The sequence below is a fragment of the Rhipicephalus sanguineus genome, chromosome 3 (assembly GCF_013339695.2).
Source record: "Rhipicephalus sanguineus isolate Rsan-2018 chromosome 3, BIME_Rsan_1.4, whole genome shotgun sequence".
In the NCBI taxonomy this organism is placed as follows: Eukaryota; Metazoa; Arthropoda; class Arachnida; order Ixodida; family Ixodidae; genus Rhipicephalus; species Rhipicephalus sanguineus.
In genome coordinates this window covers 114,097,894-114,117,069 of record NC_051178.1, presented here as the reverse complement: position 1 = coordinate 114,117,069, position 19,176 = coordinate 114,097,894, and the positions used below count along the sequence as shown (strand labels likewise).

At 46.5% G+C, this 19,176-nt stretch overlaps 1 protein-coding gene across 1 annotated transcript in view; it reads left to right on the top strand.

The window, feature by feature from the left end:
* Window positions 1-19,176, top strand: part of LOC119385771 (glucose dehydrogenase [FAD, quinone]) — a 34,111-nt gene extending 14,935 nt beyond the window's left edge. The window contains exons 4-10 of the mRNA XM_049414104.1: window positions 334-465; window positions 1,944-2,068; window positions 5,268-5,435; window positions 7,330-7,477; window positions 14,450-14,656; window positions 15,694-15,916; window positions 18,996-19,176. Coding sequence (XP_049270061.1) covers window positions 334-465; window positions 1,944-2,068; window positions 5,268-5,435; window positions 7,330-7,477; window positions 14,450-14,656; window positions 15,694-15,916; window positions 18,996-19,155 — 1,163 coding nt within the window. The 3' untranslated portion in view covers window positions 19,156-19,176. The remainder of the gene's footprint in view (window positions 1-333; window positions 466-1,943; window positions 2,069-5,267; window positions 5,436-7,329; window positions 7,478-14,449; window positions 14,657-15,693; window positions 15,917-18,995) is intronic.

Below are 19,176 nucleotides of genomic sequence, written 5' to 3'. Positions count from 1 at the left end.
TGCAGGCACTACGTAGCTAGATACGTAGTAGCGCTTCTGAGAGGAAATATGAATAGCAAAATGTGTGCCTGCGGACGCGATTCTCACCAATGACAGACTCTAAGAATATACAGCAAGTTTTCATAAACACAGAGTGGCACGCGATGTGTGACAGTCCAGCTCAATGTAGCTCGAAGAACAGATTGGCTAGGTGATAACAACCGGAGTCAATAGACACTCACGCTATACACGTTCACGCTTGCCGCTCCTGTTTGCTCATCCTACTCACGCTTGCTAATTGGTGCTAATCGCTTGCAAATCGGTAAACCTGCTCACGCTTGATAATCGGTGCAGAGTACCATGGAGCTGGCGGTGAGGTCCCGGTCGACTACGCCAACACAAGCACACCGCTCAGCGACGTTTACCTGGAGGCGTGCAGCCAGTCTGGCTACGGCTACGTCGATTACAACGGACCTTCGCAGTTCGGTGAGTTCTCGAACAGTTGCTATCATGGCTACGAAATCTTGTACTGAAGCTTTAGAGTGGTTGAGTATGAGAGTGAGCATTCTACAGCGAAAGCTGTTATGAGATCACAACAACGACGTTTTTGCTGCCGCGGTTGTCCGCCGCCGCCGGTGTCCGGAACCGTTTTCGCGCGGAATAAGAACAAAAAACGAATGAGAAAAAAAATACCCAATATATAATGGGATTCTAACCAGGGCCCTATGCGTGGCACCCGAGTAACCTGCCACTGAGCCAAGCCGGTGCTTGAAACTCCTACGCAAAAAGACCCTATACAGCCTTCATGTCAGGGAAGGAATCACGTTAACTTGTGTGATATAAAGTGGTAGAAGAGTAAAATAACAACCAGGCGTCAAACAATGTGAATCGCGTACCAACCAGGTGTCACAAAATGAAACTTGCGTAACGAGTGGGTCATTGAATGCTTCCAACCTATTACTAAAGGCTCAACCATAATTCTTCATCGTCATCAGCCACAGTATCAACAAAGTGCACATAATGCCTTACAGGTGTGTCGCGGGTACCACGCTTCTCCGCAGAATTACGAATAGTGGGTTCCTCCCTACTTCTCAAAAAGTATGATGATTTATGGCGTACTGGGTACCTTGCAAGAGTTAGTACACAACTTTGTGGGAAAATTTAGACGCCCAAGCACCACCAGAAGACTGCAGAAGCACAAGAAAGGAGCTTTTCTTGTGTCTGTTCTTTCTTATGGTGGTGCTTAGGCGTCTAAATACTTCCTCGAAGTACTTGTAGTTGCCCCAACAGAGAGTAAAACGGTCTCCAGAAAGACCGCTCTTCGAGATCTCGCTGCGACTGTGCTGCGTGTTCCGCGCAGGCCTGGCGTCCTCCAGGTTTTTTTTTTATTGCCCACGTTTTGTCGTACAGGATATACACACCTTATGGTCCCACAGTCATGACCTCGCAATAGGCAAATTCAGTAATATACACGTGACAAAATGTCGTGTGATAATGCTAATACAGCGAATACAGAACCGGCAATCAAATGTGAAGATCTGCAAGAAAACTTCTCAATATTAATAATCCTTGGGGTTTCAAGTCCCAAAACTACGACATTATTAAAAGGGACGCCGTAGTGGAGGGCTCCGGAAATATTTACTATCTGGTGCTCTTTAACGCGCTCCTAAATCTAAGTACACGGCCCACTAGCATTTCGATGGAGGTGTAATGCGGCAGTCGCGGTCTGGATTCGATCCCGCGACCTTCGGGTCATCATTCGAGCACCGTCACCACTAGACCACCGTGGCGAGGTAAAAAAAAAAGACTTCTCGTATAAAAAGAATTCCAAACAACGAAAACAAGAAAGGACATACGCTGCAGGCATAATGGTATAACTTTTGCAGCATTGGACGTTGAATGATGACACGACATTGGCTTTTATTACTTCACTTTTGACATATGCAAATCGCTTTTTCATGCAGGCTGCTCTCGTCCTCAGACCAACATGAAGAATGGCGAACGATTCAGCGCGAGCAAGGCGTTCATAGATTCCGTAATTAGAGCACGGAAAAACCTTGACGTGGCACTCATCAGCCAGGTAACAAAGGTATGTCTGACACGTAATCGGGGGCCGAAATGCACGAAGTGCACCATGTAATATTGCGCTCCGCTAGCGCCAATTACCGCACAGAACACCCGACGTATACCCAAAGGAGCCTATGTAAGGATGCTGCACAGCGCGGCAAGAACGAAGGGGGGTGGGTTTGCGGGGGGTGCGCGAACAAGCTGCGAATATATAGCTGGAATTTAAAAAAAAAACTTGCGAAATCATCGGCATTTTTATCAGGGAATGCGAACTGGGCTACTTATTTTGACTTCTCCGAAACACTGTTTCGGAAAAATAAATGTTTATTTCAGCATCATAATCACACATAACTCTAATTATTAGCAACCAGCAGAGTATACAATGAAACACCAAAGCATGTATTAAGTCAGACGATGTACTTTTAACAACACTTCCTTAACAAAACCAGAACCAAATTTGACACATAAGACTCCACAATGAAACCTGTCAGAGATATGCAAGCTCGCAGATGCCAAACTTCGTAGCAAGGTTTAGGAAGGATGTGTCAGCTTAGCCGCTGCTTATCTTTTGTGTTTCACTGTGCATGAATGTTCGTTCGTTACAGGATAGCACTTTTTTACTGTCACCGCAATTTTTATATGTATAATGCAGGGGAATCGCGCTGCACATGTTCCTGCGAGTGGACCCGGAGTACAGCGCAGGGACTATGGATATTCCGACCCCTAGGGTGCCTTGATGCGCGTTTTGTTGCGCGTTTTGTCCAGGTTGAGGACATCTGCAGCGTCTACTGCGGCGCGGCTGCCATATTTTAGCCCACGGCTTCTTACCGGCGTCTCACCCCTCTACGGCAGCTGCGCTGAGAGGCACGAGACGCGGGCCAAAAAATGGCGTCGTGGCGGCATCAGCCCCTTCAAAGAATGGCAACACCCTAAGGGGGGCGCACACATCGAGGCACACTACCGACCCCCTCCCACAACCGCCACCCTCTGGGTGATCTTTAATGAGACAGTGTTTTATTGCCGGGTCCACTAAGACTTCATAGACGTCATTTCCGTGACGGAAATGACGCCAGACATCAACACGAACAGATTCCAAACAAAAAAAAAACTTCTGTAGCGACTGGTGCACTTCTAAATCCTGCGCTAAATGCAGCTCCACTACCGTGAAAACGGAGGAAGTGCGTAGCAGGGGCACCCAGCGATTCCCATTCGTAGAGTTTCCACTGCTGCGTTTGCCATTTTGTCGATGACGTCAATATATGAGATAAGCCTGTAGGGTTTCCCCGGAACAAGATGAATCTTGTTAGGGATATTAGAAAACTCTCTGTGCGACATGCGCTCTCCTTTTTGCTGCGCTTCATCGACTTCCTGCTCGTTACGGCAGTTTAGATACGTGTCGTGTGTAGCGAGTTCCATCAGGTTGTTTTCCTCTTCAGATGTAGCGACGAAGTCTCCGCAGAAGCGCCGGTAAGGAGGAGCAACCGCGAGCTTTGCGAGGCGGTGGCGCCTTCTCAGGCGCGGCGCGCTGACAGCCGTATGTTTCCGAAACGTTCTTCGCGATTTTATGCTAATAATTGCGGTCACTTTTCGGTAATTTCTCCTAATTATATTATTTTAGAACTTGTTCACTTATTTTAACTTGGCTTTGAGGATCGCTAGTCTCGTTTTAGGCTTGTATTGACCACTTGATAGTGAGCGTGGAAACGACACATGAGATCTACGGACGGGCGACAAGCCGGCCCCTAAAGTGCTACGCACGTAAAAAAACTCCGCTGTGTGGGAATCGAACCCACAGCTCTTGGTCCGCGACGAGATGTACCCAGTACACACTGCGCTACCGGTACACGCGCGCGGCGCTCCACAAACGCATCATATCGCTCACACCTGCCCCCTCTCACTGCACTCTTGGTTGGCAGGGGCGGTGCCGCCATTCAGGAGCGGTGTAGCAAATGACTGCATTACAACCATGGCCTACGGGACTCGGAGCGCCAAATCTCGGAGGGCATGTGATTAACGAGCGCCGCTACAAGAGTGTTGCGGTAGTTTTAGCGCATCTAGAGTGTGCTGATGTTGGTGGAACGTCGTGTACGCGATGATTTGATTCAGTAACGACGCCGTTACGTGCTTTGCATTTTGCATATACAGTATTAGCGTGTGACGCCTTTACGCCTGCGTATTGCAGCTTCCACCTGCACCAGCTGGATGCGGAACGCCTTCGCGCGTTTACTGCTCGAGCTACCACTAAGCTTATCGCGTTGCAACCCCACAGGCTGCCATAATTATGGTCGTACGCTCGCCGATGCGATCTGCTAGCAGGACGCCGTTCGCCAACGCGACGCCGCGCGAGAAAAACGAGGTGGTCATCGATCAAATTTCTTGCATGATGCAGATGACGTGATAAACGATCATGCCACGGGTGTTGGTCGTGGTCATCGAGGTTAGTCGTAGGGATGTAGATGTACCACAAGTCGTCAACTTGGGTGCATGCATGTCAAACGGTTCCATACCGGTCAAATACTCATAGCGATGTTTATGTCCTTCTAGATGTACAATAAACATTCAACTGCTTCTTTGAAGGCACATTTTGCTGTCGTGTTATACCGATTCCTGTGACAGGGGAGCAACAGCATTTCTAATGTAATATAGGAGCATGGGTGTTGACGCAACAAGCTTCAGGTATCAGGCGTTTTGTATTCCACGTAAATAATCGACTTTCACGTGAATGCGGTTCCGTCTTCTCTGAAAAAAAGGTCACATGATGCCTTATATGCATTTGCCTAACACGACTCGAAGGCGAAAGCCATCTTCTTTTCCTTCTCAGTTGATTCCCCCCTCACCCCTTCTTTCTCAACTGACTGACGGGGTTTCTCGCTGCCTCCGGAACCGGAAGCATTGGAAGCTTTCTGCACTTCACGGGACTTTGCAGTGCTTCCGGGATCGAAACAGCTTTGACCAAGCGGCTATGTTATGTAATGACGTCACGCTATGTGACGTCACAGTTACGTCATGATGACGTCATCATGTGATGATGATTGTTTGCACCACTCGTGTTGACGCCGACGGTAACTTTTCGTGTTTGATGAGTCATCTAAGGCTTTCTCTGTATAAGAAAAGACAAGAAAACCACCGCATTGCTTGGTTTCCACGGATAATATTCCAGTGGTGCACAGTGCACAATAACGAAACAACGAGCTGTTGTTGCCGTGTCTGTATTTCGGCAGGTGAACTTCGAAGGCAGCCGCGCAGTAGGAGTGACGTTCACCAGATTCGGACAGTCACGTAACGTGTCTGCCGGACGAGAGGTGATCCTTTCGGCAGGAACGATAGGAAGTGCCCAAATCCTGCTGTTGTCCGGAGTGGGTCCTAGGAAGGACCTCGAACGGCTCAAGGTATGGCGATGCAGAAGAGAAGCGATTACTTTTGGGATAAGCGTTCCTTTTAGACTATCCCCTCCTTTTCTCACCGTCCACTACTGATCACTGGCCAACGCTGATGACATTAGCGGTGCACCGCTTCGACAACTGATGGGATGCGAAAGGAAGAAAAAGAAAGCGGCGTAGGACTGTCATTATATTTGCGCCTGAATTGTGAAGGAGTCGCGGATGTAGGGTGATTTCGAGCTGGAATTACCGGCATTTGCTTACCTCCGACTGCTCAGATATCGCGCTGAGATGGCATAATCTTGACGCAAAGCTTATTCCGATTCAGTGGTGAGTGATACACCGTTATTTTCACTAATCATCTATGATGTAGTCCAACATTCTTGTGCACACAACCAACCTCGGGCACCCATGTGGTGTATTACGCCCCCTCAAATTGAGAAACACAGAGGGAAAGCGGAAAGAAAAAAATGACAACAATGTTGCAGCTGGTTAGCTAACCTAGACCAAGGGATGGCGAGGCGAGTACGACGTAGAGTAGGTAAAAGTTGGATAGGAAGTAACGTTCGCTCTAAGGAAGGAGTGAAGGACGGACTGTGGTGGGTACTGAGATATCAGAACGGTTAAATGGGCAAGTTGGTGTTCTTGAACGAATAAACAGCGTGAAAAAAAACAAGGACTAAGAAAGAAACGACAGACACAGACGCTGACTCGCAACTAAAATTTTATTTCGAATCGAAACAGAATAAATAGCACCATAACACACACCATAGAAAGCACCATAACAGAAAGCACCATAACACACACCAATTTCGCTTGCACAAGGTAACAAAAAGTGGCAGATTAAACATAAACATAACGCAAACCATCACTTAGGTATGATACTTCTACCTGGGATAAGGCTACCGAAGGCTGACTGATGCACTTGTCACCTTCCAGTGAAATGTAAAACGCCTGCATGATTCCCCTTGTGCGCTGATCTCCATGCCGATGCGAAATTTCTGTCGTATCAAAATATGAACTACAAGCACTTTTGCGGCAATCTAGCGCTTTACAAGCACAAGATTACAAGCACTTTCGCACGTTTTCTCGCTCGCCAGCGCCCGTGCCTGTCGTTCCTTTGCTTGTCCTCGTTTTAGCACTGTTTTATTCGTTAGAGATGGTATTGAGATAAGCTGACGCACCGGATTGGATGAGCAAAGCGGGAACGCATCAGTGGAAGAAAGAAAAACAGCAAGAGGGTGAAAGTTGGGGAATCCCCTTGAGTCATGCATGTCACATGTCAGCAACAGCGAAAAGATAATGATAATTTCGTTGTTACTTGAATGGCTAGAAATTCTTAGGTACGAGGCTTACGTCCCACTGGTTTTCGTTCTATACCTGCCATGTCGAATTGATGAAAAAATTTGTAAACAGCGGGCGGGTGCTGCGGCCGACATTTCGACAAGCGGACTTGTCTTCTTCAAGGCTGAAACTGGAAGCAGAGCGTGGTTTCGGATTGAATCATTTTTAGCCGCTGCTTACTTAAGCTTCTTCACACAACAATTACATGGATGCAGCAAATCAGGTGCAGCGTACAGAGAATTACGGGCTTTTGTCCCACCTTACCTTGTTTGGGGACAGAAAATCAGAAATATTCAAGCCGGCTACAAATAGGTATACTTGCTGCAGCGAATGAGTTTGTAATAAACATATTGTCCTCTGTCAGTGTTTTGGCTATTACCCATCTTTCTGTATTAATGATTCTTTTAAAATGTGTTTAAAATATGTAAAAATAGAAAGACTAAATTATGAAGGAAAGAAAAAGCTTTTTCGGATCAAAATGATCGAGATAGGAGCACTAAAATCGTTTTAGAAAGATATTCTTGCACATTAAATCTGGTATTGATTGGATACCGCGCAGATACCAGTGGTCTCTGATCTCCCAGTGGGGCGCAGCATACAGGACCATGTGCTCTTCTTTACGGCAGTGCCCGTCATTACGGATCAGCAAGCTGGCATACCGTTATTTAGCCTAGAAGACATTGCGCAGTACGAGCAAAACAGAACAGGTGAGCCCACATTAATACAGATATCGACTGACGTTAAAGTGACGCCAAGTGGAACAATGGTTTAGATTAACGAGTTGCACTCTGGGAACTCTAACGTCGTTAATTTCACCACCATCATAAGTTTATTATTAGAAATAAAATCAAGGTCAAAGTTTCATTATCAAACTTCTTGCGGAAAGCTCCGCGTGCGACGTCACGAATTTTTCGAAGTGTATCTTTCATTATCTTGGCCACATTGCCTCGACAAAGTTTCCTTAGACTTGTTTTGTTAAGTATACAACCTCCTCGGAAGACAATGTACCTCATTTTTACTGATTGCGAACTGCGTAGTACGCCGTCAAAATTTATGACGTCACGGCATTTGGTACGGAAATCTCAAGGTGCCGTCGCCACCCATCATTTTCTTTTCGCGTGATTTCTCGCTCACCAAGCTTCTTCTCGCCGCAGTGGTGGTGATTTTATAATTGTGAAAGAGTAATTTACTGATAAAAAGATCGCTTTTCCCTTCAGCGTCCTTACAAGTGTACTGCAGCAAGCAAACGCGAATACGCATTGTAAACTCGGCTTTGCTATTCAAGCATTGACAACCCAATGCCGTGTAAGAATAAGCTTTGTCGATGGTCTTTATCTTTGCTCTCGTTCTCTTTTGGGTTTGTGGTTTGTGCCCGCCAGGAACAATATCAATACCGTCGGCAGTGGAGGTGTTGCACTTTCTCAGCACTCGGAATGCAACAAGTCCTGAACCTCCTAACGTTATGTTGATTCTACTTTCGAGTCAACCTGCCAGCCAATTAGCAAGAACCGAACTGCTCAACATAGGCATGCTACCGGAGGTGAGTTGGATTTTCCTTTCAGCCCGTAACACACAGTGAGACCCGTTATTCGTTATTACTCGGTGTCTATAGGGCTAAGCGGTAACCAGAGGCAAGTGATTGCGACTTCTTTCAGTGCATTGAGTACTAAGGGTCTTCAAGTTATACAGTGAAATATGCAGTTGCACCTCTGTGATCGATAAATGCGTTATTTTGCAAAAAACGGCAGCTCCATAAGCGCGACCATGTTGAGGCAGAAAGGGATAACCTGAATGCGAAGCAGTGGAGGACGCATACGTCAGTACATCCATGGCCTTCAAAAAGAAAGAGCTCGAGCATCATTAAAAAAGACGTGGAAACGAAGTGATTCACTTGTTTATGTATCTCCGGATATCACAACCTATGCCCATATGTGATTGCTAGGCAGGCTATCTACTGGGCTATCTGAAGGCGACCGGACTTCACGAGCGTCTCTGAACAACCAGCGCGAGTTCGTGTTGTGTGTTCTCACAAACTGTTCATTTCCTATTTCTAACAGGAAAGTGTTTTATGCCGGGGTCCACCAAGACTTCAGTGACATATTTCCGTCACGGAAATGACGTCGAAAAAATTTACACGATCAGATGGCAAAGAAAAAAAGTTCCGTCATTGGGATCCAACCCACGACGGCTCGGACTGCAACAACAGATGCCGTGCACGCTATCCACTGCGCCACGGTCACAGGCTCTAGAGGCTTTATAAACGCGCCTTTATATCTACCACCCTCCCGGTCGGCGGAGTGGTGTTGCCCTCTGGGAGCGGTAAAGTAAAGTAATTCGTCATTACTGTGGTCTCCGTGATTAACCTCTGCAACACGTTACACGTCCGTTCCATTCGGCGCGTTTTCAATAGAAGTTCAAAATTTTGTCAATGCCTTAACACACCGCGAAATGGCAATCTTAGCGCAAGCGTCGTAAAAGCGTCGGCCTCACTCATAGCATCCCGCTAATCCAAACCAAAAAATCACAGCCTATCCACGGAGTGAATGATGATGAGTGGGCGAAGCTGCGGAGGTTCATCGGTAAACCGTGAATCTTCCGTGAATTCTGCCCAGTACATCATCACCGACGTGAGATCGGGCGCGTTTATACTAAAGGTTCGATAAGAGTTATGACGACTTGCAGCTCACTTTAATTTTACATGTACGCTGTGAATTTTCATTGTTTAGAAAACCATTGCTTTAGAAAACATCTGGTGTCTTTCGTTAAGCAGCTGGCGTCTTTTCGTTTTGCTTTAGAAACATCTGGCGTTCTTTCGTTTTGCCTTTAGAAAACATCTGGCGTCTTTCGTTGGTTTCTTTCATCAATCAACGGCGTTTTGAACAAAATTTTTATTGTTTAATCACGCACAGGAGAAATCTCACCAGGCACTACCTTGGAGGTAAACAATGGCTGCTAATGGGAACGAGAGACAGAAGAAGTCGGCTTTTAGCTAACACTTACACTTGTACTTCTACTAACGTTTCCTACTGGAACATGCCAATGGCTGCTAATGGGGAATGAGAGACAGAAGAATTCGGCTTTTAGTTAACGCGCACGCTGCGAATTTTTTATTGTTCAACAACGCACAGGAAAAATCTCCCACCGGCACCACCTTGGAGGTCAAGATCTGGTACTAGCGTTACGACTGGTTACGCACTACTACTACTACGAGGGACGAACGGGTGCCGCCTTAAGAAGCTTCGCCCCTAAAATAGCTCTGCGATGCGCGCCTGCCTCACCTGGCTGTAACACCGCATTCCCCGCTCACGCGCTCGCCCCAAGAAACATCGCGGCCGGGTGGCGGCACGACGCGCTTTGCGTTTCCTTCTAGTCCGGCCGTGATGTTGAATCACATTTTAACACGCCGCGTGATGGCGACCAAGTTCTGCGTCCAATAAGCGACGCTCTTCTGGCTATCACACCTCGTTCTCTGAATACGCTTTCACCGTTAACTACTACAGCTACCACAAGGTTTTGTTTAATCATTTAACATGGACGTTAGTCGTCAGGATGGAGATGTAGCACCCGTCGTCAAAGTGGGTGCATCCACGTTAAACGGTGCTATAGCTGCCAGACGTCAATATAGATTGTGCAAACTCTCTTATATCAATGTACAGTGACGTGACATTCAGTTACTTCTGTAAGGGCACGCTTTACTTTCGTGTTATTCCGATTTCTATGACGGAGGGATCAACCACATTTTAGGGGCGAAGCTCCTTAAGGCGGCACCCGTTCGTCCCTCGTAGTTGTAGTAGTGCGTAACCAGTCGTAACGCTAGTACCAGATCTTGACCTCCAAGGTGGTGCCGGTGAGAGATTTTTCCTGTGCGTTGTTGAACAATAAAAAATTCGCAGCGTGCGCGTTAACTAAAAGCCGAATTCTTCTGTCTCTCATTCCCCATTAGCAGCCATTGGCATGTTGCAGTAGGAAACGTTAGTAGAAGTAGAAGTGTAAGTGTTACCTAAAAGCCGACTTCTTCTGTCTGTCATTCCCATTAGCAGCCATTGTTTACTTCCAAGGTAGTGCCTGGTGAGATTTCTCCTGTGCGTGGTTAAACAATAAAAATTTTGTTCAAAACGCCGTTGATTGATGAAATAAACCAACGAAAGACGCCAGATGTTTTGTAAAAGCAAAACGGAAGAACGCGAGATGTTTCTAAAGCAAAACGAAAAGACGCCAGCTGCTTAACGAAAGACGCCAGATGTTTTCTAAGCAATGGTTTTCTAAACAATGAAAATTCACAGCGTACATGTAAAATTAAAGTGCGCTGCAAGTCGTCATAACTCATCGAACCTTTAGTATAAACGCGCCCGATCTCACGTCGGTGATGATGTACTGGGCAGAATTCACGGAAGATTCACGGTTTACCGATGAACCTCCGCAGCTTCGCCCACTCATCATCATTCACTCCGTGGATATGCTGTGATTTTTTTTCTTTCTCTTCTTCTGCCTCTCTACCTTGTCTATTATTCCCCCTTCCCCCTCCCCCCCCACGTGTAGAGTAGCCAACCGAGCCAATCTTGGTTAACATCCTTGCCTTTCTTCTTCGTCTCTCCCTCTCTATCTAGGCAGGAAATATCGCTCAGTATATGTATACAGTTTAATATATATCTAACGAAACCCGATTTTAGGACGTTCCCGATCTAACGCAGAAATTAGGATGCCCCAGCAAAATCTCGTAGGGCTCAGTATTATCACGAACCCGAATTAACGAACTAGCTCGGCCTCCGAACCCGATTTAATGAAGTTCTTCCATAAATAATTAAATTAAGTAACGGTGATTACCTTCCAATTTAACAGGGACAGCTTTTGCTTCTAGCGTATGCTTCAACCCTATCGCTCTAAAACGTCTAGAGAGAGAGAGAGAGAGGTTTATTTGTAGAAAGGCAGAGAGGTCGGCCTGAGCGATATTATGCTCTAGCCTGCTACTCTACACCGGGGGTGGGGAAAGGGGAGAAAAAAGAATGATGGATGACGATGGTAAGTAAGAGAGGTGAGTATGTACAGTCCCGTCTAGGTGGTGCAGTGCTATAGCCGCGCATCCAGTCCAGTGGCTTGTAGGAAAGCTGCAACCGCTCTTATGACCACAGTTGTGCTGTTGGCGTCAGGCCATGGGCCCAACACAACCTCATCAGTTAATGGCCTATTATGCACTCCTTCAGTCGAGGAAATCAGTTTTTGTCGTTCGCGTGCGTATGCTGGGCAGGTACAAAATATGTGCTCAAGTGTTTCTGGCACTTGACAGTGATCACAGTTGGGACCGGTGTCACTGCGGCCGATGATATGTGCATAACGTCTTGTGAAGGCCACACCGAGACGAATTCGGTGAATCATACTTGTGTTGTGTCGTTTTAATTTACGAGGCATACAGAACCTCATTTCGGGGTCCCATTTGTGTAATCGCCGGTGTCGTCGCTCCGGTTTCGTCCAGTGCTCAAGTGTGAGGTCACGCATTACGTACCGAAGCAGGGCGTTCGTGTCTGGTCGTGAAAACGCAGTGCGCACTTCAGGGCCACTGGTCAAGGCTCCTTTAGCTTCTGCGTCTGCGTCTTCGTTTCCCATTATGCCGCAGTGGGCAGGAATCCATTGGAAGGTGACGAGGTGGCCATTTGTTGAAGCAACGTGAAGAAGCTCCATAATTTCTATGGCTAAAATATAGTATGGACCTTGTCTCATGACGCAATTAATGGTTTGCAAAGCGGGTTTCGCATCGCAGAATATTGTCCATGTACGAGGTTGCTCTCCAGAAATTAATCTTATTGCCTCCCGGATAGCAACAAGCTCTGCGGCAGTTGATGTGGTCTTGTGGTCTATTTTGTACCGTCGAGCTATAACCATTTGTGGGATGACAAAGGCTGCAGCAGAGGTACATAGCGTGGTAGATCCATCGGTGTACACGTGCATGGTGCCGTCGTACGCTGTATAAATGTGATGTAGGGTCAGTTGCTTGAGGCCAATTGGTGAAACTAGGGACTTCTTCGTAATCCCAGGAATCACAAGGCTAACATGCGGTTTAGGCAGGACCCACGGCGGTGTTCCAGGAAATCTCGGGGAAGAAAACCTTGATGGTAGAACGTTTTCGTGCCGTGATATTGCTCTTGAAAAGCTGCAGTTTGGGTGGGTGGCACGGAGTGCTGATAGCGGGTGCTGCCTGTGTCGGGTCAAGAGGCGAAGATGCACTCGAAGTGGCTCGCAGCGCATGTATACACTGATGGGACAAGCCCGAGCTTCCGCGATGGTTCCATTCGTTGACGTGCAGCGTGGTAGGCCCAAGCATGTTCGCAATCCTTGAGCTTGAATACTCTCTAGCGTGTTCACACAGCTCGGTCTAAGCGCCCTCACTGCCCTATAGTTTTAGATTGAGGAGGCTGCACGCCGCGCCCATGCATGAACAAAGGACTCGGAGGTCGGTAGCGCTCTTACGAACCGCATAGTGCTAAGGGTGGTGGTCGTTGGTTTCGTGATTCCATGGTACTGACCTTCTTGCAGCTCTTTGTCTCGACCCGCTCGCACAATCACTTCATTCGTCCTCCGCGCATCGGCATATCGCTCGCCCTTCATTGCTTCGCGTAACCGTCTTTCTGGCGTACACCGCCTGTGCATGCTGCCCCCGATGTTCGGGTGACATGAGAGGGTCCACGTGGGGGCCACCCTCGGTCCGCACTCGCAGACCTTTCACGTGCGTAGGAGTAGATTCGTGGCAAGAACAATGGCCTATAGCTTTTGCCTGCCGCTATGTTACAACTTAGATGTCGAAGAGCGAAGAGACGAAAAACCACTTTCTCGATTTCGCGAACTGCCTGATTTAACGAATTAATGCGAGCGTCATCACTTCGTTAGATCGATATATTATATATATATATATATATATATATATATATATATATATATATATTATATATATATATATATATATTATATATATATACATATATATATATATATATGTATATATATATATATATATATATATATATATATATATATATATATATATATATACATATATATATATATATATATATATATATATATATATATATATATATATATATATATATATATATATATATATATATATATATATATATATGCAGAGGCTCTTAAAGATATGTTCAGCTGTGTCTCTCTGCCTTGGTCTCCTTTTCATGCTCTTGATTTTAGCACAGCATACATACTATGTAGCCCGAGCATACCAGCTTATTGCTGTTAACGTGCCTTATGTCCCCAATGCTTTCCCTGGCTTAATTGTCTGTCTGTTTCATTAACTGTGCAAATATAGGATAAGCATATCAATTTTTTAACGAGTTGCTTGGTTCACTGATACGTGCGGGTTCTGAGAGATATTAGTATCAGTACGCTGGATTGTCTTTGTTTTGAATAGGAAATTGTGAAGGTGCTTTATTACCATGTGACGTGGACTGTTGCGCAAAAAAAAGGGGACACAAGAAGGAACACAGATAGACACACCCTTTCTTGTGTCCCTGTTTTTTGCGCTCAACAGTCCACATCAAGATGAAGCACCAACAAGCCCAAGTTGAAACCCTCTCGAAGTTTATTACCACGGATTGTTCCAATTTACCATGACCTCGTGACTCTTGTAAGAGGTCGTAAAAGCTCGCATGCTACGCCTGTGCAAGACACAGAGCTCTGCATTGCTGATGCGCAGGCTTACGATAGCTACTTGGCTCCGAGAGATAATGTTCCCGGTTTTAGACTGGCGGTAATCAACGTCCGGCCGGAGTCCCGGGGTCGCATCACATTGCGTTCCACGGATCCCAACGAGCAACCAGACATCGACTTACGCTTGATGGAGCACCCTCAAGACGTCAGAGTTGCCGCTGAAGGCAAGTTGTTCTGAGCTGTCTCTGATAGCGTATTTGAACGCATTTCGAGCGCCATTGGTTGGTTCCTTTTAATATTTGAGGCATTGAAAATGCAGACGCAAGTGTCAAACACATTCAAGTGATTTTATCAACAATTTTCGTTGTGACCTGCTTTCTAAAAGGCAAACGAAGGGTTTCTTACCTTGTTGGACGGGACAACATCGCACTCTGTGAAGTCTATTGAATGAGCCAAGGAATTATACAATAGCAGCACTGAACGTGAGCAATTATCCCACAAACAATAGATTCTGTACTAGCTGCAGGCTCTCAATCGTAGCTTGCAGTTGTAATAGGAAAAGGGTAAATCATCGAAAAGCGCTAGTAAATGAACTGAACAAACAAGATCTCGAAAGAGCAATTGTTCCATAATTTGCGAGAACTAGTAGTTGGGCCCGAGCTGAAGTACGCATTGAATTCGTCGTTCTTTTTTGCTAGGTTTTGACGACGAACGGCAAAGCTGCACCCCAGCTGGTTAACGACATACGCTCTTTGAAGGAGAAAGGAACAGAATGGCAGATGCAAGCCAGGGTGGTTAGCCGGGTTGCATCTGATTTGCTACCCTATCATGCTGTAGCGGTGGAGAGGGAAATGGGGCCGGCAAAGAATGAAGAAAGAAAAAAGAACAACTGACACGAGCGCCCATATGGCAGCACTCATGGCGTATTCAGACCTGTACTCTCACGAGCGAGAGCTATTTTAGAGTCCGGCTGATGTCCAAATGTCGTAGAGAAAATAAGGAAGGCTTTCAAGGGCTTTTGCATATATCAGGGCGTCGCTAGTATGGTTTCAATAATCTTCACCTTATTTGAAGGCCAGCGGAACGAGATTCCGAGGGCGACACAGATTCTCAGATTAACACAAACTGCAGAGATGTGGCTCATAGTAATGCGTATATGGGTCATAGGCGTTTAGTACAGAGCAAGTTTGTGCAATCAAAAATGCCTTCGAGATGAAGTGAATTACCTTTATTTAACAAATATACCCGCTCCTTGTCGCAGGCACAAAAATCTTCATAGACCAGATTCTAAACACGGACGCCATGAGGGGAATCGGTGCGAAGCCGTGGGACGTCACCTTCCCTCCTTGTGCCGAGGCGGGACCGCAGTGGAGCATGGAATACATCGAGTGCCTATTCCGGCACTTGGCGAATCCTGGGTGGCATATTTGCTGTTCTGCACCTATGGGCTCGCATCCAAACGCCGTCGTGGACGAACGCCTCAGGTATGCCAGGACCATGCTCGAAAGAAGCCACATGGGTTTCAGCAGCCTCTGCTTGTTTTGTTGCGAAGGCAGTCGCTTTAGATGCCTTGCACTGACGTCACTGAAACCACCATGTTGTAGTACCAACGTAGCGGGACACGATGTTTGTGATCTCACGTTAATGTTATCGGTACGTACATCGCATGTTAGTTCTTTTGTATGTGTGCATAGAGGCCAAAAACGTGCCAGTGGCGTCTTTCTCCCATTGAAGCAGCTTTAACGCCACTTAAGTATGCTGGCTTGACGTCGTCATAGCCGCCGTGGAGTACCGGTACTTTATTAACCTGCGCCCAGGACGTCACGTGCAAGCTATCGATAGGATCAATAAATTAAATGTAATGATTTCTCGCACAAAAAGGGTTAGCCTAGAAAACACATTCCTGAGCAAAAGAGCCCTAAAGGAGTACCAACAATCTACGAAGCGCTTGTGCTGTAGCCTTCTTTGTCTCGTCCTACGTTTTTTCGCGCTATTTTCATTCATCATGAATTACCAACTCGACCAACAGTCTATTCTTCGAAGTCTTAAGCCTCACACGCACTTAATAATTTAGTACTACAGCTTTTCCACAGTCAGTATCGGTTACATTTTCGTAGCATTCACTGTATCTTTACGTCATGAACCAGAAGGTGATCATGGGGCTGCAGCAAACTGCGGCATATTGACGCTCGCTCCAGCAAGCTGTGTTTTCTTCTGCGTTGCGAGCTGGCGACATGAGTCTCCTTGACGAATAGAAGCAGATAAGCCGAGAGCCGAAACGCCACAACGTGCTGCTACCACATGATCATCTTTTGAGCCATGACAAGCTACAGCGTAACTAAAAAAAAATCTGAGTTTCGCCGCAAGGCTGAAGCAATGAACGCGATAGCCACGAATTGGAACGTTATACAAGGTAAGGATTGAAGCTCTTTTGGACCTGAACGTGCAGAACTCTACAAAGCACTGATTTGAGCAAATACGGTCGCTCCAGGGAGTGAAGCGGGTGTCCTGATGTATGTTGCCTATACGAGGACATTGATGTCTGGAAAGATAGCGAGCGCGAGCGTTACAGCTCTCGCGACCACGCCGTTATGATCAAAGTTCACCGTTCCTGCTCGAGCTACGCTTCCCCCTCCCTCCCCACCTGCACCTATTCCCGCTCCTTCCCTCGATGAAAGACGGGCGGGGCGTTTGGCTTCTGCTTGAGTAGCCACCGACGGTAGGCTTCGCACGCGGGCCTATGTGTCGATCTGCGAAGGAGATGGCCGCATGTTTCATATCTGATTCAGCCGCGCGTTCATGCACATCGCTCGGGCGCCTGTACTAGTGCGTAGAACTTACGATGCGCGGGGCGATGTTAACTTCGAATTTATACGGAACATGACAGCGACGGCGACGGCAAAACCCGCCGAGTGTGTCCATATAATTGTTATCGCAATAAAACATGAAGCCGAAGTTGGTTGTAGAAAAGACCTGTTATCCTATGTTATTCACGGTGCTTTGAGATTGGCATTATTTCAGTCTCTGGTTTTTTAGAAACGCACATACGCACATTCAAAAGAAAGAGTACGAAAATAAGTGAACTGGCTCAGAGGACGTACCTGCTCAGAGCTCTTTTGCCCGTATTCTCAAACGATCGCAAAAGGCGATAGTATCGCGTTTGGTGACGTAGAATTTGATGCGTTCAATAAGTAAAAAAAACACTTGCCTGTGACGTCATTGTTGCAACTGGCCGTTGGTAGGACGAATGTCTCACAACACAGGAGTGAGCGCACCGTACGAGCGCATAGCAACCCGAGTGCGGCGTTTTCGAGCGTGTGCTGCTGCTTCTACGCAGTGACCAGGCTTGGCCGGCTTGGCTGTGGCTACTTGAAATATAAGACGTGTTGAAAGTGCTTTCAACGTTCTTTTGTTCGATTATTTAATGCACAATATAATATTTAAAGAATGCAACTTTGCGTGAAATGTATTTTCGTTGAGAGTTTAACACGGCGTACTCGGAGAGTTCAGCTGTAGCGTGCTGCCGCAGCGACATCGTCTCAAGATCTCAACATGTTGCCGGCTCGCGATAAGCTACGCGAGCAACGCACGGTTTATGTTCCTGGGACGTTCAAACCACGAAAAACACGCGCTGGCAAAGAACGAGTGCTGATAACACCCCAAGGTGATGCTCGATGTAAGCTTCAGCGTAAAAAATGCTGCATATATCCACCGAGGATTGAATACTAGAAGCTACCGCGTATGTCACTGAAATGCTAGACTTCACCACCAACCGACGGTTAATGGTGTCTTCGTTTATTGCAAATATGTCGAGAGCACCGTCGAGCACCATGACGCAAAATTGACGTCGGCGGAAATACCAGATGGCGCCCTAACTTTTCCGGTTTGCTCAATAGCCAATCAGCGCGCACCAAAGGCGATACTTTTGCGATTGTCGCCTTTTGAGAATACGGGCCTTGGACGTCAGGGGACCTGAGTATAGGAACACCCCAAGTATTCAAGTAAAATCTAATCAACTTCATTTGACATCAACGATTGCATATGCCTATGCTAAATGCTGAAAGCTCGATCATTCACTGGACTGGAAATGCTAGTTAAAAGAAGGGGCTAGTGGGGAATTCTTCGAATAAGTACAATCTGTTGCCGAAATACACAAGCATCTGATACAGGCGGCTGAGTGAAGAGAAAACAAAAATTCAGGATGCATTAGGTCTCCTAAATTAGGCATAATTAGCAACGTGAAAATCATACAAGTTTATAGGAGGCAGCAGAATGAACACATGGAAAAACAAAACTTTGACACTGAAGGCCCCGCGGGCATTGTAGAAAAATGAGAGGCAGAGCGAATAAAGATTGTAAAATAAAAAAAAAGACTAGATTACATCATGTATGACGTAATCCATATTTTGTATTTTTCATATATTGCTTCTCGAAATTACGTGGACTGCGTTACCGTGTGGCAACATGTATACAAAAGGGCATACCCGCAGTCCACGCAATTTCTAGAAGCTCTATCCACTGAAGTGTACAATGTCTCCTCCGTGTCACCACCTGTTCATTCAGGGTCCGAGGCAACATCACTGGTCTACGGGTGGCCGACGCATCCGTGATGCCTGATATTGTCAGCGGCACTACCCAAGCAGCAGCTATGATGATCGGAAGCAAGGCGGCAGCTATGATCATCGAGGACAGCGGTTCTGATGTGAAAAAAACTGTGAGATAGCCGGTAGAGTGTACTATAATG